The sequence below is a fragment of the Somniosus microcephalus genome, chromosome 1 (genome assembly GCF_052327205.1).
Source record: "Somniosus microcephalus isolate GS21.2 chromosome 1, FLI_Smic_1.0, whole genome shotgun sequence".
Classification (NCBI taxonomy): Eukaryota; Metazoa; Chordata; class Chondrichthyes; order Squaliformes; family Somniosidae; genus Somniosus; species Somniosus microcephalus.
The window spans coordinates 409,215,250-409,241,455 of NC_140987.1; the positions used below are offsets into that span (position 1 = coordinate 409,215,250).

General features: G+C 39.9%; 1 protein-coding gene across 6 annotated transcripts in view; it reads left to right on the forward strand.

Annotated features, from left to right (window-relative positions):
• The window catches only part of LOC147125182 (non-POU domain-containing octamer-binding protein-like), a 91,901-nt gene that overhangs the window by 39,017 nt on the left and 26,678 nt on the right, over positions 1–26,206 (forward strand). For 3 of the 6 annotated variants that reach the window (XM_085998774.1, XM_085998767.1, XM_085998758.1), the window contains 7 exons: positions 416–612; positions 2,015–2,099; positions 12,505–12,613; positions 13,775–13,829; positions 15,751–15,789; positions 16,145–16,272; positions 23,569–24,656. In XM_085998774.1, coding sequence (XP_085854900.1) covers positions 416–612; positions 2,015–2,099; positions 12,505–12,613; positions 13,775–13,829; positions 15,751–15,789; positions 16,145–16,272; positions 23,569–23,706 — 751 coding nt within the window. In that variant the 3' untranslated portion in view covers positions 23,707–24,656. Of the gene's footprint in view, positions 1–415; positions 613–2,014; positions 2,100–12,504; positions 12,614–13,774; positions 13,830–15,750; positions 15,790–16,144; positions 16,273–17,366; positions 17,806–23,568; positions 24,657–26,206 lie in introns of those variants that run through there. The other 3 variants (XM_085998784.1, XM_085998799.1, XM_085998791.1) reach the window with 3 other exon arrangements.

Below are 26,206 nucleotides of genomic sequence, written 5' to 3' on the forward strand. Positions count from 1 at the left end.
TTTTTGTGAGTTAGTTACAGAATGGTATTGGGAGAGCTTGGGAACAGATCACCCATATGCCCTTGGGCTGACAAAATGCTAGAGTAAACTGAAAGAAAGGGTTAACATTTTTTCAACGTCCCAAGTCCTAGACCGCATTAGCTTGAGCATTGTAGTGAAATTGCTAATTAGCTGACACTTGGCAATCTGAATGGACTAAACTATTTCTTATTTTAATAGCCACCTCTAACATGTCAATATCAATATTGTTACTTGGGTAATAAGGGCGACAGTTATCAATCTAGTAGGAATTTTTTAATTGTATAGTGTATATACATTTGTACTGATTCTTTATGTAGGGAGTGCAGTAGAGGTTGCTTTGGTTTCTTGCTTCCTATTCTGGTTTGTAAATGTTTTATGATCGACAATTTTTAAGGGAACGGGAACAGCCACCCCGATTTGCCCAGCATGGGTCATTTGAGTATGAATATGCCATGAGGTGGAAGGCTCTGCTTGAAATGGAGAAACAACAGCAGGAGCAAGTGGATAGAAATGTGAAGGAAGCACGAGAGAAGCTGGAAGTAGAATTGGAAGCTGCACGACACGAGCACCAAGTCATGTTGATGAGGCAAGGTGGGTGGAGAAAGTGGCACATTTTCTTTTCTGCTGCATGTCGAAAGGCATTGACTGTTGTTGCTGGATAATGTGTGAATGTGAACTGTGGCTGAATTTTCTTGGTTTGCTCGCTCTTCAACCTCTCTTTCACCCTCTCTTCCTCCTCCCTCCACTATATCTTTCTCTTCCTCCTTTTCCCCTCTCGCTTTCTCCTTTCCTCTCACTTTCTCCCTTCCTCTCTCTTTCCCGCCCCCCAGCCCATGAGTACTACTGCCAGTTATAGACGCTGGATCACCTTGTGTTGCCTGCTGGCTTTACCAGTTGAGCTGTTGGGTGAGTTATTGAAGGGAAAATTTTTATTAGCAAGATCATAGAATGATATCACACAGAAGAATGATATCACACAGAAGGAGGCCATTCAGCCCCTTATGCCCGTGCCAGCTCTTTGAAAGAGCTATCCAAGTAGTTCCTTTTCCCATCGCCCTGCAATTTTTTCCCTTTCAAGTATTTATCCAATTCCTTTTGAAAGTTATTATTGAAGTTGCTTCCACCACCCATTCAGGTCATGCTTTCCAGATGTTCATGACTCTCTGTGTAAAACATTTTTTGCTCATGTCTTCTCTGGTCCTTTTGCCATTACTTTAAACCCATGTCCTCTGATTACTGACCCTTCTGCCACTGGAAACAGTTTCTCCTGAATACTCTAAACCCTTCATGATTTTGAATACTTCTATCAAATCTCCCCATAACCATTCTGCTCTAAGGAGAACAACCCCAGCTTCTCTAGTCTCTTCCCCCAGCTTCTCTAGTCTCTCCAGCTAACTGAAGTCATGCATCCCTGGTACCGTTCTAGTAAATTTCCTCTGCACCCTCTGTTAGACCTTGATATCCTTCCTAAAGTGTGGTGCCTAGATTTGGCCACAACACTCCAGCTGGGGCCTAACATGTTTTATAAAAAATTACCATAACTTCCTTGCTTTTGTACTCTATGCCCTTCTTTATAAAGCCAGGGATCCTGTATGCTTCTTCAGTCTTTTCAGCTTGTCCTGCTACAATCAAAATTTTGTGTACATACACCCCCTGGTGTCTCTGTTCCTGCAACCCCTGTAAAATTGTACCATTTATTTTTTATTGTCGTGGATTTGAGTTTTTTTGCAGGGAAAAGGGAATTGCGCGCCAATAAATATATTACAAATCCAAGAGCATGTTGCAGCGTTGTCTGGGCAGAGTTACAGGGATTGGGACTGAATGATTCATTCATCCATTTTGGAATTTCTGTAGAAAGTGTACCTAAAGTTGCAAGTCTATTCACTTAGCGATGCAGTTGTACATTCCAGAATTTACAATGTGGCACGTAACAAGTATTAAAAATGAAATTGCTCTTGTAAGCATTTCAATTGAACCAAATTTTTGTCACCAGATTTAATGAGGCGTCAAGAGGAATTGAGGCGCATGGAAGAACTGCATAATCAGGAACTGCAGAAACGCAAACAAATGGAACTGAGGTAAAGAACATATAACCTTTCCTGCACTAAACTCTTTGAAAGTAAATGCCCAAAGCCAAATTTCTGGCAGACTACAGATTCTGACGGATAATGGGCAGCTTATTAAGTATAATGCACAATGGTTCAAAATATTCTGTTTCTTTAACTGATTGGATAGGTTAAATCTTGTTTCAGTTACTTGCTGAACTGTGACCAGTTAGTACAGAACAGCATTACACAAGTATCAATAAAATCAAAATTAAGAGCTAGTTGTTTAGGTGGAATGTGGGTAAAGGTGCCCATTGTTAGTTTTTTGAAGGAAGGAGACCAATTGAATGACTAGAAATCAGCAGTGCTTTGTGGTGGGGGCATGGGGGTAGGGAGAGTAAATTAGATCTACAAGTGTGCTGACCTTGTGGTCTAAGCCGTGTTGGGGTGGGGGAAAGCTGCTTCCCTGCTAGCAGAATCTCCAAAGGGCTGCTTTAATGGGTACCCTAGTTGCTGGCTAAAAGTAGGATTCACACCCGGGTACCAAGGGTTTTTCATGTCTGCACTTGCCAACCATTGTTTTCTGCTCATTAAAGTAAATGGGTGGTAAATTGCAGGCAAGTGAGCATAGATGCTATAAATCTGGCCAGGTTGTGTAGTTTGTGGAGTCAATGAGGGGAGATTGTCTGAGGAAGGGTAGGTATGGCTTCTAACCATCTTATTTTGTTTGGCACATGTTTGTGTGCGCCACATCTTAGGCATCATGCTTGTGCACACATTTTCTGTCACGATTTCACCTGACTTGGCTCAATTACTGCAACAAATGACAACCAGTGGGTATGGTACATACTAATTAAAGTTGGTGAACAAGAGCTACCAAGGAAGTGTGAAAACTATGAATTGAGAATCGATAGTTGGAAAATAGTAATCAGTGGAATAAAACGGTTAATAGGAATTAAAAGAAATTGTTAAATATTTTTTGTCAACTTCTTGGTCACCATATTGCTTTCATTCTCCTCAGAAGAAAGTAATAAAAATAAACTTGTAACCTAAAATACACAGAATGATTTGTAATTTAACACTTGCCTATACAGTGGGTTTGTGTGTGTTTGAAATTTCTCCTAGGAGTTTAACATTGCTGGGTTCTTGAGGTTTATCTGGGAAGAGAGGAGTCTCGAAGGGCAATCCTGGGAGTCTGCTTCTATGTCACAATGGTCGATTACAACACCCTGAATGCACCAGTGTGCATGTATATCAGTATGATGGAACAATTTTCAAAATATGCATTAAGTTTGTCACTTTCCTCTGTCTAATGCAACACTCGACGGGAAGGGCAGGATTTAGCTAGGTTGTCATGGCTTGCTCTTGATCTTTGTTACTATTGAAATGCACGCGATTGAAACTTGAGTCCTGTTCCAGAGAAAAATTCCATTGTGACATGTGGCTTAGTTATTGGCCACTTCCTCAGTAATTACATAATTGGAGCGGCGTGGTGGGGGTGCTTCATCAATCTCTTGACTGCTTGCTCTCGTTAGTGGTCATCACTGTTACTCCCACTAACAGCAGCATTATCTTGATGCGCATCATCACTTTCTATGTTGGCCAGCAATTCAAATGTCGGGCCTTCCTTAGCAACACTGGCAATGGATTCAAAGCCTGTCGACTGTTGGTCGCAGCAGGGAACTTGCGGTTGGAGGTTCACTGCTTCGGTCAGCCGTCGGTCAACCTTTGCAGGATCCTTAGCTGTTCCGATGCAGTTACTTCCTCTACTTGTGTGATAAATTCATAGTGCTGGAAGCAATTGAGTGAATTCTGCTGTCTGCCCCCTCCATGATGACTGAATAGTGTGGATTGCCTGCAGAACATTCAATAAAATGGTCATGTCAGCAACATGTGTGCCAGACACTAAGCTCCAAAGATTCTTTGCAGTGCTGTTTCTTAACAGATCACGCCAACATTCATTGGCTGAATCGTGGCTGTTGTGTTTGGTAACATTTTTTGTTCTGTTGCATTTAGATGCAGGCACTTGATGATGTGGTCCCACGATTGTCCACTATCAAGGTGATTTATTTGCCTTGCAATGTCATGCATTGGTCAAAGTAATGCGGCCACTTCTCAAAGAGCATCAGTCATCCATACATTCCCTTTTTAAGAACATAAATAGGGGCAGGAGTAGGCCACATGGCCCCCTCGAGCCTGCATTCAATAAGATCATGGCTGAACTTGTACATCAGCTCCACTTTCTTGCCCTATCGTCATATCCCTTGATTCCTTTACTGCCTAAAAATCTCAGTGACTGAATCACCACAGCCCTCTGGGGTAGAGCATTCCAAAGACTCGTGACCCTCTGAGTGAAGAAATTTCACCTCGCCTCAGTCCTAAATGGCCGACCCCTTGTCCTGAGACTATCACCCCAAGTTCTAGACTCTCCAGACAGGGGAAACAGCCTTTCAGCATCTACCCTTTCAAGCTCTCTAGATCAACTGTCATTCTTCTAACCTCCAGAGAGTATCGGCCAATTTACGCAATCTCTCCTCATGGGACAACCCTCTCATCCCAGGGATCAATCTCGATAATCTTACCACACCTGGAGTATTGTGTACAGTTTTGGTCTCCTTACCTAAGGAAGGATATACTCACCATAGAGGGAGTGCAATGGAGGTTCACCAGACTGGTTCCTGGGATGGGGGCATTGCCCTATGAGGAGAGATTGAGTAGACTAGGCCTATATTCTCTAGAGTTTAGAAGAATGAGAGGTGATCTCATTGAAACATACAAAATTCCTACAGGGAGGATGTTTTCTCTGGCTGGGGAGTCTAGAACCAGGGGTCACCGTCTCGGAATAAGGGGTTGGCCATTTACGACTGAGATGAGGAGAAATGGGGCAGCACGGTGGCATAGTGGTTAGCACTGTTGCCTCACAGCACCAGAGACCCGGGTTCAAATCCGGCCTCGGGCGACTGTCTGTGTGGAGTTTGCACATTCTCCCCGTGTTTGCGTGGGTTTCCTCCGGGTGCTCCGGTTTCCTCCCACAGTCCAAAGATGTGCAGGATAGGTTGATTGGCTATGATAAATTGACCCTTAGTGTTAGGGGGATTAAATATATGGGGATAGGGTGGGATATGTGTTGGTGTAGGGGTTACGGGGATTGGGTGGGATATGTGTCGGTGCAGGCTCGATGGGCCGAAATGGCCTCTATCTGCACTGTGGGGTTTCTGTGATTCTGTGAAATGTCTTCACTCGGAGGCGAATCTTTGGAATTCTCTCCGAGAGGGCTGTGGAGGCTCAGTCGTTGAGTATATTCAAGACAGAGATTGATAGATTTTTGAATATTAAGGGAATCGAGGGATATGGGAATAGTGCAGATGAGGTAGAAGATCAGCCATGATCTTATTGAATGGTGGAGCAGGCTCGAAGGGCCAAATTTCTTATGTAAACCTTCGTTGCACTTCCTCCAAGCCATGTATATCTTTCCTTAAGAGACCAAAACTACACTGAACTCCAGGTGTGGTCTTACCAAAGCTCTTATATAATTGCAGCAAGACTTTCTTACTCTTGTACTCCACCCGCCTTGCAATAAAGGCTAACATGCCATTTGCCTTCCTAATTGCTTGCTGTACCTGCATGTTAACGTTCTGTGATTTGTGTGCAAGGACCCTCAAATCCCTCTTCATGCCAACATTTACTAGTCAAATTATGCTTTTCGATTCTTCCTACCAAAGTTGATAATTTGACACTTCCCCACATTATACTCCATCCATCACCACCATGCCCAATCACTTAACCGATCTGTATCCCTTTGCAGCAGCCTCTTTACGTCCCCCTTGCAGCTTACTTTCTCACCTAGCTTTGCATAGTCCGCAAACTTGGCTACATTACACTCGGTCCCCTTATCTAAGCAATTAAGAGATTGTAAATACCGGAGACTCGAGCACTGATCCTTGCGGCACTCTACTCGTTACACCCGCCATCCCGAAAATGACCCATTCCTGCTGTTATCTGTTGGTTAACCAATCCTCAATCCATGCTGATATATTGTCCCCCAATCCCCTGAGCCCATATCTTGTGTAACAACCTTTTGTGTGGCACCTTTTTTGTGAGTTACAAGCAGAATAACAACACAAAAACATTGGCTCGTATTTTCCGATCCCTACGGGTGTGTACTCGCTGTGTACACACCCGTAGGGACCTCGCAAGTGCTGGTTTCAGGCATGGCTAACAAAAGAAATTAAAGCTAGTATTAAGTCAAAGGAAGAAGCTTATAAAATTGCCAGAAAAAGCGGCCGGCCTGAGGATTTGGATATTTTTAGAAATCGGCAAAGGGGGACCAAGAAATTGATAAAGAAAGGGAATATGAGCACAAACTAGCAAAAAATATAAGAAAGGATTGTAAACGCTTCTATAGGTATGTGAAAAGGAAAAGACTGGCGATGGTAAATGTAGGTCCTTTACAGTCAGACGGGAGAATTTTTATAATGGGGAATGAGGAAATGGCAGAGAAATTAAATAAATACTTTGCTTCTGTCTTCACGGAGGAAGACACAAAAAACCTCCCAGAAATAAGAGAAAACCAAGGGTGTGACGAGAATGAGGAACTTAAAGAAATTATTATTAGTTTAAAAAAAAGTACTCGCAAAATTAATGGGACTAAAAGTTGATCAATCCCAAAGACCGGATGACCTACATCCTAGGGTTTTGAAAGAGGTGGCCATTGGAATAGTGGACGCATTGGTTGTCATCTTCCAGAATCTATAGAATTTTGGAACGGTTCCTGCAGATTGGAGGATAGCAAATGTAACCCCGCTATTTAAGAAAGGAGGGAGAGAGAAAACGGGGAACTACAGACCTGTTCGCCTCACATCAGTAGTTGGGAAAATGCTGGAATCTATTATAAAGGATGCAATAACTGGGCACTTAAAAACTAATAGTAAGATTGGGCAGAGTCGATACGGATTTATGAAAGGGAAATCCTGTTTAACAAACCTATTGGAGTTCTTTGAGGATGTAACTAGCGGAGTAGACAAAGGGGAACCGGTAGATGTGGTCCATCTGGATTTTCAGAAGGCCTTCGAAAAGGTCCCACACGAGGTTGGTGAACAAAATTAGGGCACATGGAATTGGGGGTAATATACTAGCATGGATTGAGAATTGGTTAACAGACAGAAAACAGAGTAGGGATAAACGGGCATTTTTCAGGATGGCAGGCTGTGACGAGTGGGGTACCGCAAGGATCGGTGCTTGGGCCCCAGCTATTCATAATCTATCAATGATTTGGATGAGGGAACTAAATGTAACATTTCCAAATTTGCTGATGATACAAAGCTAGGTGGCAGTGTCAGTTGCGAAGAGGATGTGAAGAGGCTTCATGGGGATCTCGACAGGCTCAGTGAGTGAGCAAGAACATGGCAGATGGAATATAATGTGGATAAATGTGAAGTTATCCACTTTGGTAGAAAAAACAGAAAGGCAGAGTATTTCCTAAATGGTGAAAGATTGGGGAATGCAGATGCTCAAAGGGACCTGGGTGTCCTTGTACATGAGTCACTGAAAGTGAATGTGCAGGTGCAGCAAGTCATTAGGAAGGCAAATGGTATGCTGGCCTTCATTACAAGAGGATTTGAGTACAGGAGTAAAGAAGTCTTACTCCAATTATATAGGGCCTTGGTGAGACCACACCTGGAGTACTGTGTACAATTTTGGTCTCCTTACCTAAGGAAGGATATACTTGCCATAGAGGGAGTGCAACGAAGGTTCACGAGATTGATTTCTGGGATGGGTGGGACTGTCGTATGAGAAGAGATTGAGTAAACTAGACCTGTATTCTCTTGAATTCAGAAGAATGAGAGCGGATCTCATTGAAGCATACAATATTATTACAGGGCTTGATAGGGTGGATGCTGGGAGAATGTTGCCCTTAGCTGGGGAGTCTAGAACCAGGGGCCATAGCCTCAAGATAAAGGGTAGGCCATTCAGGACTGAGATGAGAAGAAATTTCTTCAGAGGGTGGTGAATCTTTGGAATTCTCTACCCAGAGGGCTGTGGAGGCTCAGTCATTGGGTATATTCAAAACAGAAGTTGATAGATTTCTGACTAGTAAGGGCATCAAGGGATATGGCGATAGGGCTGGTGAATGGAGTTGAGGCAGAAGATCAGTCATGATCTCATTGAATGGCGGAGGAGCCTCCTGCTCCTATTTCTTATGCGCTGAATACCGGCATTTCCAGTTTGTCAAGAATCCTCTACCCGCCCCCCCAAAATCTGAACATTTGTCAATTCTGCTTGTCCGCAGGTTGTAGAAAAAAGGACAGTTTAATCAACATTACACGATGTCTTCAGGCTTGTAATATAAAATTTCAGGAAGTTTTATCATGAACTGGTATTTTTCTGTGGCTAGCCTCTCCTTATGTGGACCTGAACTTAATTGTGTGGTGGTTTTGAAGCAGTTAATGTGATGTAAATGGGATCCATTTCAAATTCTTCATCCAATTTGTTTGCCCGTGTCTTGCTAAAAAAGACACACAGCAAAGGAAGGTTAGCTTCTCTAACCTGCTTGAGTTAGCTGATACTGATTTAACATTGGGCGAAGTTGAGGTACTTTGGATGGAATAATCTGCTGGGAAAGAAGATGGTAGGAGGGATGTTAAATGAATGTGTTACAACTTAATTTCTCCTGGGTGCTCCTCCACAAAGTTGTTCTTGTATTTCTTCTTGATGGTAAGGATCTTGTACTTCTCAAACTTGTACATCCATTGAATGATGCACTGCATTCAGGTGGGTGAGAGCTGCTAAACTTTAGATACCTGATGATCAGTAGATTGAATTGGCTTTTGTAATGGTAATTGGAATTAACTAGTAAGTCGAGATATTTATCTTTAATATACGTTCAGTGGGAGTTTTTGATTAGAATTAATGGACAATTTGAATAAAACAGCTTTGGATTAAGAGTAGACTGGATCCTGATTTTCTGATTGAGCAATCAAATTTTTGTCCCAACTTTCTATTTGAAAATCAGATTTGTGGGGTGAATCTCTCGACGTTCACAATGACAGTTTGCTGTACTTCTGTTACAAAATGTACGCCCCAAAGAACTGCAGGGTAGCAGTTGTTGCACCCCTGTTCCTAAAAGGGGAAAGAGAGAAGCTAGGAAATAGCGAGCTGATTTATCTTTGTCGGTAGACTTCTGGAGTACATAATAGGTGATGTAAAATGGTGAATACTTTAAAGTATGCCTGAGATCATCATGGACACTTAACATAGATTTATAAAGTGCAGGTTATGCTTGACTGATCTAATCAAAACATTTTTGAGGAAATTGGTCATAAATGAAGGGCTTGCTGTGGATTTTCAGAAGGCAATTGATGATGGTTGTCAGGTGCCCCAGAATTCTCCCCCCCCCCCCCCCCCCCCTCCTCTGACCTATAGGAACAGGATTAGGCCATTCAGCCCCTTGTGCCTTTTCAGCCATTCAGTTAGAACATGAATGGTCTGTATCTTAATGCCATTTACCTGACTTGGTTCCATATCCCTTAATACCCCTGCCTAACAAAAATCAATCAACTCCTTTTTCAAATTTTCAATTGAGCTAGCCTCAACAGCTTTATCAGGGGAAGAGAGTTCCAGCTTTCCACTACCCTTTGTGTGAAGAAGTGCTTCCTCACATCACCCCTGAACAGCCTAGCTCTTATTTTAAGGTTATATCCCCCCACCAGAGGAAATAGTTTCTCTCTCTCCTATCAAATACTTGAATCATATTAAACGTCTCAATTAGATCACCCCTTAAGGAAATACAAACCTAGTCTATGAAATTGGCCGTCATAATTTCACCCTTTTAGCCCCGGTATCATTCAGGTGAATCTGTGCTGCACCCACTTCAAGGTAGATATTTTTCCTGAGGTGTAGTGCCCAGAACTGTACTTGGTGCTCCAGATGCGGTCTAAAAGAAAAGAGAGACTTACATTTATACAGAGCCTTTCAAAGTGTAGACACTGTTGTAATGTAGGAAATGCGGCAGCCAATTTGCGCACAGCAAGTTCTCACAAACAGCAATGCGATAATGTCAAGATAATGGGGTGTATTTGCGACCCCCTATGGGTGCATACGAAGTATGCAAAGTGCATGCGCTGAAACCTGGCACTTGCGATCTATCGAGAATCTTGATAGATCCCCCGCATCCCCAGGAAAAGGGCCTCTGCGGGTGGGGAGTTGCGCTGTTTGCCCAACCTCCGCCCGCTGAAAGGCCGGGGAATTCTTACTCCTGGTATTACCAGCATAAGAGTTTTAAAAATAGAAAAATAAAATGTTATCACTCTTTACATTAAAAAAACCCTGTCCAATAAGGTAAGTTTATATTTAGCCCTGTTAAAACATATTAAAAAAATTCAAAGTTAAATTTTAGTTTAAAATATTTAATTAAATGCTGTTTTAATTAATTTTATATGTGCAATTTTAAAACATTTATTTCATGTGTTCGTATATTTTTTAAGTCCTCCCCATTCATAATTACGACAGTTCCGTACGTACGGAACTCCCATAAGTATGAATGGGGGATTCCATTTTATTGGTTGGGCTGGCCCATGTGATCCCAGAGGTGCTTGTGAACCGTGGGCCATTTCTACCAGGAGAGGCCCAGGATCGCAAGCCTCCGTATAGCACGGACCACCAGGTAAATGCCTAGATTGTTTGATGATTGGAGGCATCCGCCCGCCTCTGATTGCAAATTCAGGCCCAATCTGTTTTATTGATGTTGATTGAGGGATAAATATTCCCTAGGACACCGGGGACGACTCCTGCTGTTCTTCGAAGTAGTGCCATGGGATCTTTTACGTCCACCTGAGAGAACAGACAGGGCCTCGGTTTAACGTCTCATCTGAAAGATGGTATATCCGACAGTGCAACACTCCCTCAGTACTGCCCTGGTGTGTCGGCCTAGATTTCTGTGCTCAAGTCTATGAAGTGGGACTTGAACCCACAACCTTCTGACTCCGAGGCAAGAGTGCTATCCACTGAGCCACGACTGACATCTAAGTCTAATCAGAACTTTATACAACTGTAGCATAACTTTCACCCCTTAGCCTTCATCTCTAAGGGGGATGGAATACAAATACTCTATTAGCCTTTTAAATTATTTTTTGTATCTTAAGTTTTTAGTGATTTCTGTACAGGGACCCCATAATCTCTCTGCTTCTCCACAGTTCCTAGCTTCTCACAATTTAAAAAATACTCAGATCTATCTATCTTGGTCCAAAGTGGATGACCTTGCAATTCTCCACATTGAACTCCAGTTAACAGTTTTTGCCCACTCAATCTATCAATGTCCCATTGCAACTTTCTGCTCCCATCTACACTATTGTGCCACCTAACTTCGTGTCGTCAGCAATCTTGGATATATGGCTCTCACTTCCTTCATCTAAGTAACTGATAAGATGATGCACAGACAGAAATTGAAGGATAATGAAGTTTACTGAGAATGAATTAAGTGGTGGCTCAAACTGGAAGCTTGTATCAAAACAGTCAGGTTAGTGGAGTGAGCAGAATGGTGGCAGATGTACTCCATGGAGAGAAGTTTGAGGTAAGACATTTTTGGGGTGGGTAAAAGAATAAATAAAAAGAAATGCATTCCAGATGGTAAAACTTAAGAGTGGAGCGATAGATATCGAGGAGAGCAGATACATCGATCTTAAAAGGTGGGAATATTAGTGGAAAAAGATCACAAGATGACAATCTTGAGTTTTATATGAAGGGGGATTGAATATAAAACAGGGAAGTGATGAATTTGCACAAGACATTGGTTAGGCCAGTTAGGAATACTGTGCCTTTCTGGGCAACTCATTGGATAAATACTAGAGCCATAGATGAGGTACATTGAAGATTCACTGAGAATTGAGAGTTGTGAAGAAAGGTTGGGGGGTGGTGGTGGAATCTAGCACGGGGGAAAATAGTTAAAAGATTATTTCCACAGATTGGAAAATCATTATTAAAGGGGCATAAATTAAGGTTTAATGCCACAAGAACTTAAGCGTTTTTTTTGCCCCGAGCAGGGAGAGCTTTACTACAGGTGTCTAATGAGGTAGAGGATATGACTTAATTGAAAGTGAATTGGATAAGCATTCATAAAGGATATGGGGAAAGGACAGTGAAATGGGATTGGATTCCAGTTTAAGGGTCAGCACAGGCATTGAGTTTGACGGCTTTCATTTCTATGGTTCACTCAATTTTTAATTTTAAAGTTCTGTACTATGTACCCGAATCCCCAAACATAGAACCGCTCTAGACCCCAGATTATTTTGAGAAAATTAAGAAATTATATTGTATGGAGAGGGGAAAAAGTGCAAATGAGATTGTTTTATTCAGTGAAACCTCTATTTCATTTTACATATAGGTGAACTGTTGAATATTTAATTGGAAAATAATTATCTTGATTGTTTTCCCGTTGCTGTAGGCAAGAAGAGGAACGCAGAAGACGTGAGGAAGAAATGCTGCTGCGTCAGCGTGAAAAAGAAGAAATGATGAGAAGACAACAGGAGGGATTCCGAGGAAACTTTGAAAACGTAAGTGTTCTGGAATATTAATGCCCTTTGAGCAAAGGTGGAGTGGGTGGCCAAGAAGCATGTTAGGATGTTCATGCATTTGTGGAAAAAAATAGCATTTATAAATGCCACAATATTGATTTAAAAGCAGGAAAAATTGAATATTTCACAAATTATCAGTTTAGCAAATACTGGGGCAGCAAGCTGTGCAGTATGTTGATCAGCACAGTGGTGTTGGATCAGGGTTGTTTGATCAGCCACATTGTCTTTCTAATCATGGTGCTGTTGACTGTGACTATAGAAATAACTGACTAATCACAGACGTGTCTACGGTGGCACTGTTTTTGCCACATTGACTAGCTTTAGTAGAAAACTCCCTACAGGTAAATGTATTTTGTGTGCATATTTACTCAACAAACATCTACCACCATTCAGTGTAAAACTCTGCAGTCTTTATCTTTCACCCAAGTTTGGAATTGTGGCATGAATTTGTTATGGTTCTGACTTTCAATGTTTTTCACCAGTGTTGCACAAGTAGTAGCCAAGCAAGTAATACACACACGCACGCGTTGTTGGGCTTTGGTCTGGATTTACTTGCCTGGAGTTGTTGAAGCCAATTGTAGTACCTTGACGAGAATTAACCTGGTAGTCTTGGAATTGAACCTGAGACTTAGTACTACACTAGGTTGTGCTTTGACCTGTTGGGGAAGAGTGCACTGACGTAGACTGAATTGGATTAACTGGTAACCAGTCATTTATAGAGTTGTTGGCATCCTGTGAACTTCAATTTTCTTAATGAGTATCCTTTGAGACTTTGTATAGACCAGTGCATGATCTGTTGAGTTAACCAGACCAACAGCAGTGGCACCATTATTGGTGTAATTTCTTAGAGGGGGGAAAAACAGCCACGTTTCCTAATCTGTTATCCAACAACTCCTGGTGAAAGTGCACATTTATGGAAATAGTGATTGGCTGAGTTGTGTTCCGGTCCCCATCCTTCAATTGAATACCTTGTTGATGCACACGGTCAAGGCTCTTGTATGAATTATGGCTGCTTGGGTGAGGTATCGGCGGGTAATTGGTAGCCATGGACAGGTAACTCAGGCAAAACATTTTCAGGAATGGAGGGAAGAACATTGGCCTAAGACAGATTTTCATTGCAGATATGCAATTTCTTTTTAGAGAGAAAATATGAGGATGGAAGAAATGGCCCAACGTAGTGGAATGGCCATGCCAGGTAAGAGACAAAGAACATTTTGGAATGGGATGGCATGATAAAGATTTTTTTTCTTTCAAAGAGATAGTACATTTCTTGGTGGTGATTCATTGTTTTATGGAATTCATTCATGCGGTTTCAATTAATGTTTAGTAATAATAAAAATACATATGTGCCAAATATATGAAATGGCTCATCATACTGCTTGGCACTTTTCAAAAAATGTATGCAAATACAATATAGAAAAGAAGCCGTCTGTATATAATGAAACCATGGTTTTTAATGTGTAAGTCGTGGTATATACTTCAGATCAGGCTGGATAGAATGATGTATTTGAGGTTCGTATGTGCTAGCAAAGTTGGAACTTCATGATTATAAATTTCTTTGCTTAACTATCAGAAATGTAGAGTGGAATGATCAACTATATTTAAAAAGAAACTTGTGTTTGCACGCACTTACTGTCTACAATAACTCATGTCCTGTTGTGTTTTTGCACTTTTATCAAATTGCATAAATGCCCAGGTAAATGGGTTGCAGTGAAATTATGGCTTCCAGCCAGTGGTGATGCTGCAGTACTTCCAAATTTTGAATATCCCAGCTCTTCAGACTCTACGGCAGAGAAATTCCTATGCCCCAACCATCTCTGCTGCTCAAATTTTATTTAATTATGAATATATAAGCTCGAAGTATTTATTAAAAAAAAGTTAGGGTTGAATGTATGACGTAAAATGAGGGTAGAATTACATCTGTTCTATAACCTTCACCTGCAAACTGCGTTTGGTCTTGACTTCGCATGTGTAGTGTCATGGAAGATCAGTCATTTTATATACCTGTAAATGGAATATTTTCTTTTTTTTGTATAAGTTTATGATTTAAAGTCCCATAGGAAAAATCGCCAAGGCTGTTGTCATGGGCTTTTCTTTGGGTTGAAATTGGCCCTTTTAAACTTTCAAAATTCGGCTTTAGTGACCAAAAGGAATGAGTTAAATATGTTTTAATCTTTTGTGAAGCAAATCTTTTTTTATTTTATGCTTACTTTATTGACCTGTGGATTGGTGCAGCGCAGCATACTGAGTAGATGCCCCCCATAGATTTTAATTCTTAAGCTTGCCTGTTGAGTTATGATGGGGCCTGGAGAGCTTGAGAATCTTAATTTTAGTTGTGAGCATCCTCTCTGCTGTTGAGCATATTTGGTGGGTTGGAATGACCGCTATTGTTGGCACCAGGACTGCATGGTAATTTTTTTTTCTTCAATACTGAACTAAGTTATGTCTGCTAAAACTCCCCTGAATGCTTTTGTGTGCTAATAGCTGTGATACTGGAGTGATTTATTCAGTCCTTATGTAGTTTGATCATAAACTCATATTCCAATTTGAGTAAAAGGAAGAATTTTGACTTTAATAGTAAAATTTTGAACATAAAGTATTCCCAGGCTTCTCTCCGGTGCAGAATTAGAAATGAAGCAAAAGTTGAAATTAATAACAAACTTAAACATAATACACACTAACTCCTGTCAATTTTAATGTCAATTTCATTGTCATTAACTAATTTGACAATTTTAAAATGGAATAAATTAGTTTAAAAATGTTTTGAATTTTGGCAACTTGGTCTTCAACAGAAAATCACAGGTTCTGAAAAGTTAACCGAAGTGCCACTGCAATAACATCTTTCTAGAATGGCATGCTGTGGCAAATTTCAACAGCTCCCACTGCCTGTAATGACTTGTTAGTTTAGAAATGTAAAACGGTAAACATGAGTAGGGATGTGTATCTTCTCTGTTTATCTTTCCCAGTTTGAATTTTAAAGAAGTCTTACTGATTCATATTCCAATTTATTTTGTGTGGGTCCTTCAGATACATTGAAGTACTTGTTGAAAGTTCGTTCGGCATGGCATTCCTTAGAATATTTTTTAACTTTATTTCCTGGTTCCATTAATTTTCAGTGGGACTAACTGCAGCTGATTTTACAAATCTTAAAGCAGGTATGGCATTTCAAATTTTACATGTTTCATTGAGATTACTGCTTTTTGACATAATTTGCACCATTTACTTTGTGAAAGGTACCCAAAGTACAGGTGTATGATTGTATTCCATGCGGAAAAAAATCAGTGTGAAAAATATCAATTGCTGCACCCAAGATCATCTTAGCCTTGTATATTTCCTTGAAAATGCAAACTTTTCCAGTAAGGCTGGGAACCCGACTTTATGATTTATTGATGGACACCGAGTTGCTGGTGCAGTAATCTATTTATTTTTGGGGCAAATACTTGGCTAGATGAATGGCAAATGTGCCAATAACTTTCAGCCGATATTTTACCAAAATACTGTACTTATCAGCCTCTGCAAACCAAGTTCCACAGCCACTTATGGGAATGAACAGACCTACTGTGAATGCTAGTGCGCCACCTCCGCAAGGGCCACCTGGAACCCTGGGAAACCAAATGCCAGAAAACAACATGGGAATGGTAATGTATTAACAATACATCAAATGCATAAGAGTAGTCTAGGATCGTAAATATCAGTTAAAGGATTAATGAATTTGAGTTGTAGGCATTTTTTTCCTGATCTTTGGCATGCTAGTGTGGGCTGTGTGAGACTGTAAATATGTCAGTGTGTTGGATCTGTGTACACTTTTTTTTAAATTTGATGGTTTGGTTTTACTGAAGTTCTAGTTCTGTGAATGAATACACATGGTACCCTCTCTAAAGGAAATATAAAAAGCATGTTAATCAATGTAGTGAGGTTTTATTTGTCCAGCATTTCATGTTAGTTTATTGGTTCGTTTTCCCATTTTAGGATTTAGTTTTCAGGACATTTTTCCCCCTTTCCAGCTTGTCAGCCAAGTCCTTGGGATGAAAATGCAAAGTATTTCAGTAATTCTGTCTTTAAAGCATGTAGTGGCAGAACATCTGTCTGTCTTCCTTATAATCAAGTTGTTGGAAATATGTCAAATTAAACTATTATTTAGTGCACTGGATGTCATATAAAGTAATAACTTGGATTTTCAATACTACCCTTATTTAGATGTATATTGCATAGTAACTGAGTGATTCTTTGGGAATCCAATTTCTGGAAGTGACAAATGCAATGATACAGGAGAAGTTGAACTGTAAGAGTTCAGATGCAATCGAGGTTACAAGAACCTAAGTCTTTACAAAAGCAAGTTATGACAGGAAACTGTCACAAATCTGTGGCTCTGCTCCCATGTTTTCCACTAATGATTATCCAGTGACTGGATTATGATAGTAATGGTTACCCTGTATGTACAGCAATGATTTTCTTCAGTGCATTTAGTGAAACCTTCCTGTTTCAGGATAGAAGCTGTTGTTGAATAAGCAAATTTCTGACTTGCCAGTTAATTTCAAAATAGTAAGTTGTCATTTAGGAAGCTACAGATATTGTTTAAGGACAGTGATTTGAATGCATTTTCTTGGCAGCAGCTTAAGCACTGAAATTTTTTAGTTTTATTTTAGTCTTCATTAGCATTTCTGATCAGATTACCAGGCTCCTAATTGATTTCTCAATTTACCCCTTTACCTCTATATGCTTTCTGGAGTAGATCAGGATGAATTATGATGCGTTCCCTACTGGACCAACTTCTGCATAACTGTTAACACAGGAAGTTCAGTTTAAAAAAAAATTTTAAAAAATGAACTGGGTTTATATACAGTGGTCAAAATGAGATGCAAGAATGGATAGAAAAGTACAAGAAACCTAAAGGGCAAGGTATGAATGCAGACATCTGGAAATGCTGAGGAAGAGGCTTAAGTTTAAATGAGTGAAAATCAACATCTCCAAAAAAAAACTTCTGGGGAACTATTCTTAAATTGAGTTTTGTGTAGGCTTACCTGTTTAAGGTGCCACAGTTATGTTGAGAGTGAGTTATTTCTTGTGTAATCTTTGATGCAGTGTGTTCCAGTTATTGTACATACTCTTGCCTGAAGTCTGTAATTGTCACTTACTGGATTTATTAATACAGTAAAAATATTATATCTGTGTGCACTTTGTCAACTCTTTCCATTATATTTCAGTGTCCAGATTTGTAAAGCTGTCTTTTTAAAACTTGTCAAATTACACACTCTCCACCAGTGACGATGTTGGAGCTCCACCACTAGAAGGAAGATGTAATTATATTGTGCTAAGTTTATATAGGCAGTTTCCATTATAAATGTGGAATTAGGAATTTATAATGGAAAAAGATAAGGACAGAATACATGACTTCAAAATCGGGACTGAATTACATTTGTGCGCCCGACTCCAATTATCCCTTCACCTGAAGACTGCACTTGGTCTTGACTCGGTGTGCAGTGCCACAGGAGACTGACTAGTATACTAAAAATATAATTGGCAAGCAGGTACCAATTCTTGAAGGTCATACATTCCAAAAGCAAGTACCACTTATGTTCTTAAACAGAGGATGTGCCAAGCTATTACTAACGTATATAGTGAATAAGGCACATATTCTGTACTGAAATGAAGGGCACTGATGGAACATGGTTACCTTTATAACTTTTGATGGTGCTGTTGTAATATATAACGTTTGTGTTGATGCACAGCTGTGTGTCAACAAGTGAAAATAAAAACATTTAGAAGCCTGGAAAGCTCTTGGCCCAACAGTCAATTTTTTAAGAAAATCCCATTACCTGACACCTTACCAAATCACACACTCCATTCTCTCTCCAGAAACTCATCAACTGTCTTTGTGAGCCCATTTGTATATTGTAATGGTACAATAACTTGTGTAGTTTATTAGTAGCTCATTCTCAGTTGGAAATAGGTTTTGTGAATTTCTGTTTCTTGAGTTCTTTTATTAGTCATTTTGGTAACTTGTGGACCTACAGACTATATTTACAAATCAATTAACAAATCTCTAGGTAGTATAGGTGCACCTTGCACAGTAGCTTTTCTCGTAAGAAATTCTGTGCATTCCCATTCTGGAAATCATTGTATGATCTTTTTGAATAGAAGCATTTATGAACCAAGAACACTTAGTTTACCATCCATGAGTATATTGATGTTTGCAAAAATTTAACTTAAATTTATGGAAGAATGTTACTGTAAAATAGTTGGTGTCTTTCAAAATAGATTAGCCACTGTAAATCATAGGTTATATTTTTGGGGCAGTTTCGGTTTTAAGGTTGGTTGCCAACATGCTTTCAGTTCAGACTAATTTAGTAATCCCTTGCTTGTGGTTTAGGCGTTTGATGGATTTATAGGAGTTTTGGTATACATGCTGGGGTGGGTGGAGTGGAAGTTATATAAGGAAGATTAGATTGGTGATTACTGCAGGTATGAAAACATTCATGTGCAATTATTTTGTAGGCTGTGTATCTTTTTGATAGTAATCTTCAAGTGCCTCTTTGTGGATAGGTGGGGGGGAGGGGGAAGGATAGATGAAAGCTTTCTTTTAATAGTATCAGCTGCTCCACTGACATTTTGGTAACGGGTCTCGCATACAGGTTGCTGTTGCAATCACGGAGACTGATTTGGTAACTGCATTGACTATTGCCTTTTTGTTTTGTTTTTGCTGACATTGGTTACAGTGTATCTTGGTATTGAGGTTCTAAGTGACATGACCATAGGTAGCCTGAAATACATTGGTTGTAGTAAGGTGCAGTTATTAGGTGGATTATTGAAACAGTCCAGTCTGATTTTATTTATTTTATCTATCCAATATTACCATTTTCATCTGTTGAAAGTGTGATTCTTGGTATTATAGAGCACACAGTTAGTACATTTTAATGGTTGCAGACTTGGATGTAAGGCTATGTTTTCCAGCAATATTGAGCTACATGACAAAAAATTGTTTTAAATATACTTCCCCAAGAATGAGTGCACTTTGCTTTCTCACTGGTTACTACAGTTATTATACATTTGAAATCCACAGCACGTATTGGGCCAACCAGAACTCTGGACAAATTTCTGCATTTCATTAAACTATTTTTAGCAGTTTTATTTATAGATGAATACTTGCCTGTATATCTTTTTTTAAATAGCTGAGGACCTGCAGCACCACAGTGGTGACTTTCTTTTCAAAACCGCGCTTATTATTTGCATCACTGTGGAGAAGTACAGGTAAATTGCTGGTAGGGCCCTTCAGAAGCAGCTGTGAACTTCCCAGCAGTTGGTTTAATATGGTTGCTGAAGGGCCTCACTGGTCATTCCTTTATGCACCCTATGTCTGGTGTGTGGTGGCCCAGGAGGGCAATGGAGTTTGGATTCATTATGAAGGTATTATTAAAGTAACAAATCCCTGAGAACAAGTGCTGTCACAAATATGCAGATAGTAATGTAGGGGCTTGTGCCGTCAGAAGTATTGACCAATACAACAAGATGCTTTTCTACAGACCTATGGAGAGTCCTGCTGACTGCTATTTGCTTTCTGGCCATAGGCAGGCTGGGTGCATTGGTTACCATGTTTGGACATTGCAGATCCACGGACGAAGGCTTATTTTAAAATATAACGACATTCTGCACCTTGTGCATGCAGAACTACTTCTAAAGAATGCCAGTAGTTACTTTAGAGTTCAAATATCTAATCTTTTCTAGTTTGCACAGACCTTGAAATAATTGTCTAAATGAGCACTAAGATTTTTGCATTCTGAATGTTTGCACATTCCTACAGGCTAGCTAGGAGAATTTTGAGATTTCTCTAAATGACTACTGTGAAAATGAATTGCTAAAACTTTTTATTTAAAAAAAAAAAAAAAAAAAAAATTGTTCCTGGGATGTGAGCAGCACTAGCAAGGCCAGCATTTATTGCCCATCCCTAATTGCACTTGAGAAGGTGGTGGTGAGCTGCCTTCTTGAACCGCAGCAGTCTGTGTGGTGAAGGTACTCCCATAATAAGTGAAAACATTTCTTTCAAAATGTGATGGGGCGGTAAACTGAAAAGACATGAAATGAGTTAGTGTTCAAAGGTCTGTGGATTGTTTAATCATCCTGTGTCTGTGTTTAATGTAAGGCAATCTTATTCTTTCAGCATTTTGGCCAGCAAAAATGTGTTGAGGGCATGAAAGTAAAGATCCCAGATACATATTAACATGATTCAATTACTGCTGCACTAATTGCTCAAATCCACTAACTTAAATGCCATCTCTTGCAGTAATTAATTTTTTGTTGCCTAATATTACTGATGAAATATCTTGAATTGATCAGTGTATGCCTGGAATTACAGCATTTGCTTTTAAACTGTTGGGTGAATGATTTGAACTGTTTTTCTTTCGCTATAATCTTTGTAGTGTTCTTCTCTCCCTGCCTCTCCTGAGGTATTGAGAATATGGTTCCTTGGATGCCAATTACCTGCTGGTTCCTTGCATGAGTGACAATTCATGTGTGGACCTAGGTGATATTAAATTATGCACGTGTGAGGGAGAGGTATCACAGCAGAGTTTGACCCAGATTTTGCCCACCATCCACAGGCACTTCTGGCAGGGGTTGATGAATAGATCACGGTTGGGATTTTTTTTTGCCTTCTCCTTTACCCAGGTCCCTAAATCCAATTGTAATTATATGCACATTCTGGTATGAAGTGTTTTTCTACTTCCTGCCACCCTCCTTCCTTTACCCTGCTCAAAATTACTAATTAGATGTGAATACAATGCATTCATTCACATTTGCAGAGCCAGAGTTAACTTTTCTTTGAGTACTTCTTGAATACTGTAACAGATTCAATACTGAAGTAAGAAGCAGCTTTGGTAGGTTTGTCGTTGACTAGCTGCAGTTTTGATGCAAGTTATATTGCACAATTAGCCCTGAAGGTAATGAGTGAGGTTATCTGCATAAAATTCTTAATACATTCTTTCCATTTACACGAGAGCACACTGGTGTTCACAGAATATGCACATTGTAGTTAGTATTCAAATTGAAGGATGCTACTTGTTTTTCTTAAATTGATAATCATCACTTCATAAACTTTGGTCTCAAAACAGTTTGCAATAGATTGATGGAAATTTTGAAAGTGGGACTTGTACTCATGAGTTTATTTTGTTGATTTGAGACACAATGTACTGGAGGCCAAACTATGAGAACAAACCTAATCTATTAGATTTATGTGTATTGGTGTTAAATTTTTGGAAAGTTATTTTTGGACAACATCATCTTGAATAGTCAAGTCCTACAGCTTTGATCTTGGTACATGGTTGTAATTTCAAGCGCCATCCCTTTTTTTCTGAGCTCCGGTATTAAGTCGCTAACTTCCCCTCCCCAGAGGTACTGAGGCCACTAGTGCTCAGTTTCTATGCTGGCACTTGCTGGTATATGCTTCTGCTATCGGCCCTCCCAATTCCTTGCTCAAATAGTCGTTACTTTGTGTTCTGGATAATGAACGTTAGAAAGATATTCAGTAGTGTAGGACATTGCCCAATGTATGTGGATGCATGATTTTGCTGCAGGGGTGGCTACATGATTGTAAGTGCGCTAATTCTCCCCCTGCCCTAGCCTAGAGGCAGTAGAGCTGGAACTTCTGCTCTGGGCAAGATCTGCTAACTCAATCGGGGACTTTCAGGTCTGTACTTCTTGGTATTGCTCTGGGGTGTGCCTTTTACACCACTGTGGGAAAATTGTCAAAAATAAATTTCATGTTTGACTCAGTAATGGCTTAAGCTGATGCTATTCTAAAAACTGAAACCTTACACTATTCTAATTGGTGGTGGGAGGTGAATTAGTGGTTAAATCACGTCCATGCATGCATGAGCAGAAAGGAGAACTATGTTGTGATTAATTATATTTGAAGTGGAAATGCCAGCTGGGGGCAACTTGTATCCATTTGTATATTGGTACAACTGATGATGAAACCCAAGTTGATTTTTTGAGGAGGGAAGGATGAAGTAACATTATAAAATTGTATTGCCCATTTCTGTCTGGGCAATAGAAAGTAATCTGCTTGCACTGTGCTTTGGTAAGAACTTTCCCGTTGCAGCAGCTTAAACATCTTGGAACATACTTGTACTGCTGTAGTTCATAATCTGTGTGTATTTATCATGCTACACTGATAGATTGCTTGCACAATTAGCTTTGATGAGGACCAGTTTTGATTTTTTTGACAATTTTCACCCCTCTTCACTAAGATGTTGACTCCTACTGTGGTATGATTTCATGTATGAGCCTACTCTGACCGACTATTGGCAGGCTTTTTGAGAACTGAGGCATTGCAGCCAAGCCCAGTTCTTTCAGCGCACTTCTAAAAGGGGTCATGCATAGCAATTGAGAGATCTGCTAATTGCACAAACCAGAAGTAGAACCTGGAACCTGTTGGTATATAGTTACCTCAGCCATTATTTAAGGTCGTTAAGGCTTACATGCACGCTATTCTGATGCCACAGTGAAATGAGGTCACACAATATTTTTGGAGCTCATACCGTTCTATAAAAATGGTAAGCTCTGACCGAAGGGGATGTGTGTGTAGGCCCACAATTGTTGACTGACTTGAGTTTGGAAGAGTAGGTGGCTTTTATTTTTCATCAATTTTTCCTTTTTGCTAATTTTGTTAATTTTACACACATTTGAGATTACTTTTGTCAGAGTTTTAGTAAATACTGTGTACAGACGGCAAGAGGAAGGTGTTGAATTGTTTCCCTAAGTTTGCTGTTACCTTGTAAGTCTAATGTGATTACCCCTTTCCCTTTTTTTATCGGTACTACTGGACTCTGCTGACTTTCATCGTTCCAATGGGGAATTCTCAACCTGCCTAATGTTAAATCTACGTTGGACTTGAAATGAACACTAATGTCCAATCCTACGTATTTTAACTAAATTAATAGCCTAATGATCGATTTGTTCCTGGAAATATCGATGGTCAAGCAAATAACATGGGCGGTCCGATGGTTGGCAGCCCTGCTGGGTTTCCCCGTGGAAATCAAGTTGGAGAATTTGGTGCAAACAAACGCCGTAGATACTAATTACAGACCTGAAAAATACAGTAGCCTTTAGCCATTCCACTTAAAATTGCCTCGAGTATTTTTGCAGATTGTATCAGTTGTAATGAGCTTTAGTACATAAGGTCTTTGGTATTTTACTGTTTCGAATATTCTTTTAACTTCCTGTTGGATGTATTTGGTAAATGTGCATGATATGTTTCAGTAATCCACAATGTACATAATGTAATGCACAAGTTGCAGAGAATTTGGACAATAACTCTCATTGAGATGTTACTATTTTGATATTTGTTTAGCTACTCTAGCAACCTTCTCCAATGAAACAGTCTTCTGGAACAATTTTGTGATTTTTGTTTTTTTAAGTGATTTCAGACAGTAAAATTGGAATCTCAAATGGCTTATGTGTTTTTATTTTCTATTGCTGAAGGCTTTATGCTGATGTGTTTGGTATTTTAAATATAGTGGGGAGGAGAAATGTAGGATATAGGTGGGTTTGCATTTGAGTTTATGTTGGAATGTGGAATGGGCTCAAGTTTTTGACATGAAATAGGCAGAATTGAGGTTCATTGACCATACCACGATGTGTTCGCTTTTCAGGATATGGTGTATTCTGTTTTTGGTAGTTCTAAAGTTTGAAATATTTGAAACCTCTGACCATATCTAACAGGAGTGACTTGTATTTGTAGAATGGGACATTGGGCCTAAAATTCACCTTGTCCTTGGAAAACATGCCTGACTTGCAGGAAAAGTAAATCAAATATAAACCCACCTTTTTGAACTTGATACCCCCTGGTTTGTTTTAAATTGCCTGGTATACGTTCCAATGCACACTTCAAAATGCAAATAAAGTTCTCGGCAATCTTTCCTGTATTGTAATGTATTCATTTACTGCCCTAATTGTATTTTTTGTTCAGAAGTTACTGTATTATTGTTGCTCATTTCTGAGCAGCATCTATTAAATTTTTTGAAAAGTTTGTAATCCCTGATTTTAGTTATTCAGCATTTTTAGATGGATGGTAACAAGAGTTGGTAGGAATGTTGAGTTTCTACTTTAACTTGCAACTTTTAACGGGTGGAACAGAGGATTTAAAGTTTTTCTCGCAAGTAATCCATAGCTTAAATGTTTTATTCAAAGTATATCTGAGAGCTTGTAGATACACTTGGCAGGATTTCTTTTTCCCCGTCACCCAACCTTAAATTCACAATAACCAGAGACAGCCAGCAGGTACAAAATTATGTTGCTCAATTTGTTGGCCAGTTCTCACTCCCCAACCAAAGAAGTGAACTTTAAAGCAAATGTTTTTTGACAGTTACTATCAAAATGGAGGATTTTAATGCAACTTTTTTTCCTCTCGCTGCCCCCACCCGTTTGAAGGTGCTGGCAGTTGTTGTTTGGGTCACATAAAACCCTCTGGTATTTCACCCATACAGCAATTCTTTGAGAGCACCCAGCTGCTGAGTGTCAATTTACAACGGACTGTCAGTTGAATCGGGGGCCTTTCTACTGTATGTGGCTTGATGCGGTTGGATCATCGAAGCCATGTTTGAAAAAGTAACAAAGTAGCAGCAAAAGATGGGGATGTATATTGAAATTTTGTAAACTGACAAAATGGGATTTAAAAAAAAAATACAGAAATGTTAAAAGTGGGCGGTGCAATATTAGGCTCATAAGAAATGGGAGCAGGAATAGGCCATTTGCCCCCTCGAGCCTGCTCCGCCATTCAATAAGATCATGGCTGATCTTGGGCTCAAAGCTACTTCCCTGCCTGCTCCCCATAACTCTTCACTCCCTTATCTTGTAAAAATCTGTCTCTCTCCACCTTAAATGTATTTAATGACCCAGCCTCCATGGCTCTCTGGGGCAGAGAATTCCACAGATTTACGACCCTCTGAGAAGAAAAATTCCTCCTTCTCTCAGTTCTAAAAGGGCGACCCTTTTATTCTGAAACTGTGCCCCCGAGTTCGAGATTTCCCCACGAGGGGAAACATCCTCTCTGCGTCTACCTTGTCAAGCCCCCTCAGTATCTTATGTTTCAATAAGATCACCTCTCATTCTTCTAAATTCCAATGAGTATAGGCCCAACCTTTCTTCATAAGTCAACCCCCTCATCTCAGGAATCAACCAAGTGAATCATCTCTGAACTGCCTCCAATGCAAGTATATTTTTCCCTTAAATAAGGAGACCAAAACTGTACGTAGTCCTCAAGGTGTGGTCTCACCAATGCCCTGTACAGTTGTAGCAGGGCTTTCCTGCTTTTATACTCCAACTCCCTTGCAATAAAGGCCAACATTCCATTTGCCTTTTTGATTATTTGCTGCACCTGCATGTTAACTTTGTGTTTCATGCACCAGGACCCTCTGAACTGTAGCATTTTGTAATCTCTCCATTTAGATAATTTGCGCTTTTATTTTTCCTGTCTAAGTGTATAACCTCGCACTTTCCCACATTGTACTCCATCTGCCAAATGTTTGCCCACTCACTTAGCCTGTCTCTATCCCTTTGCAGATTCTTTGACTCCTCTGC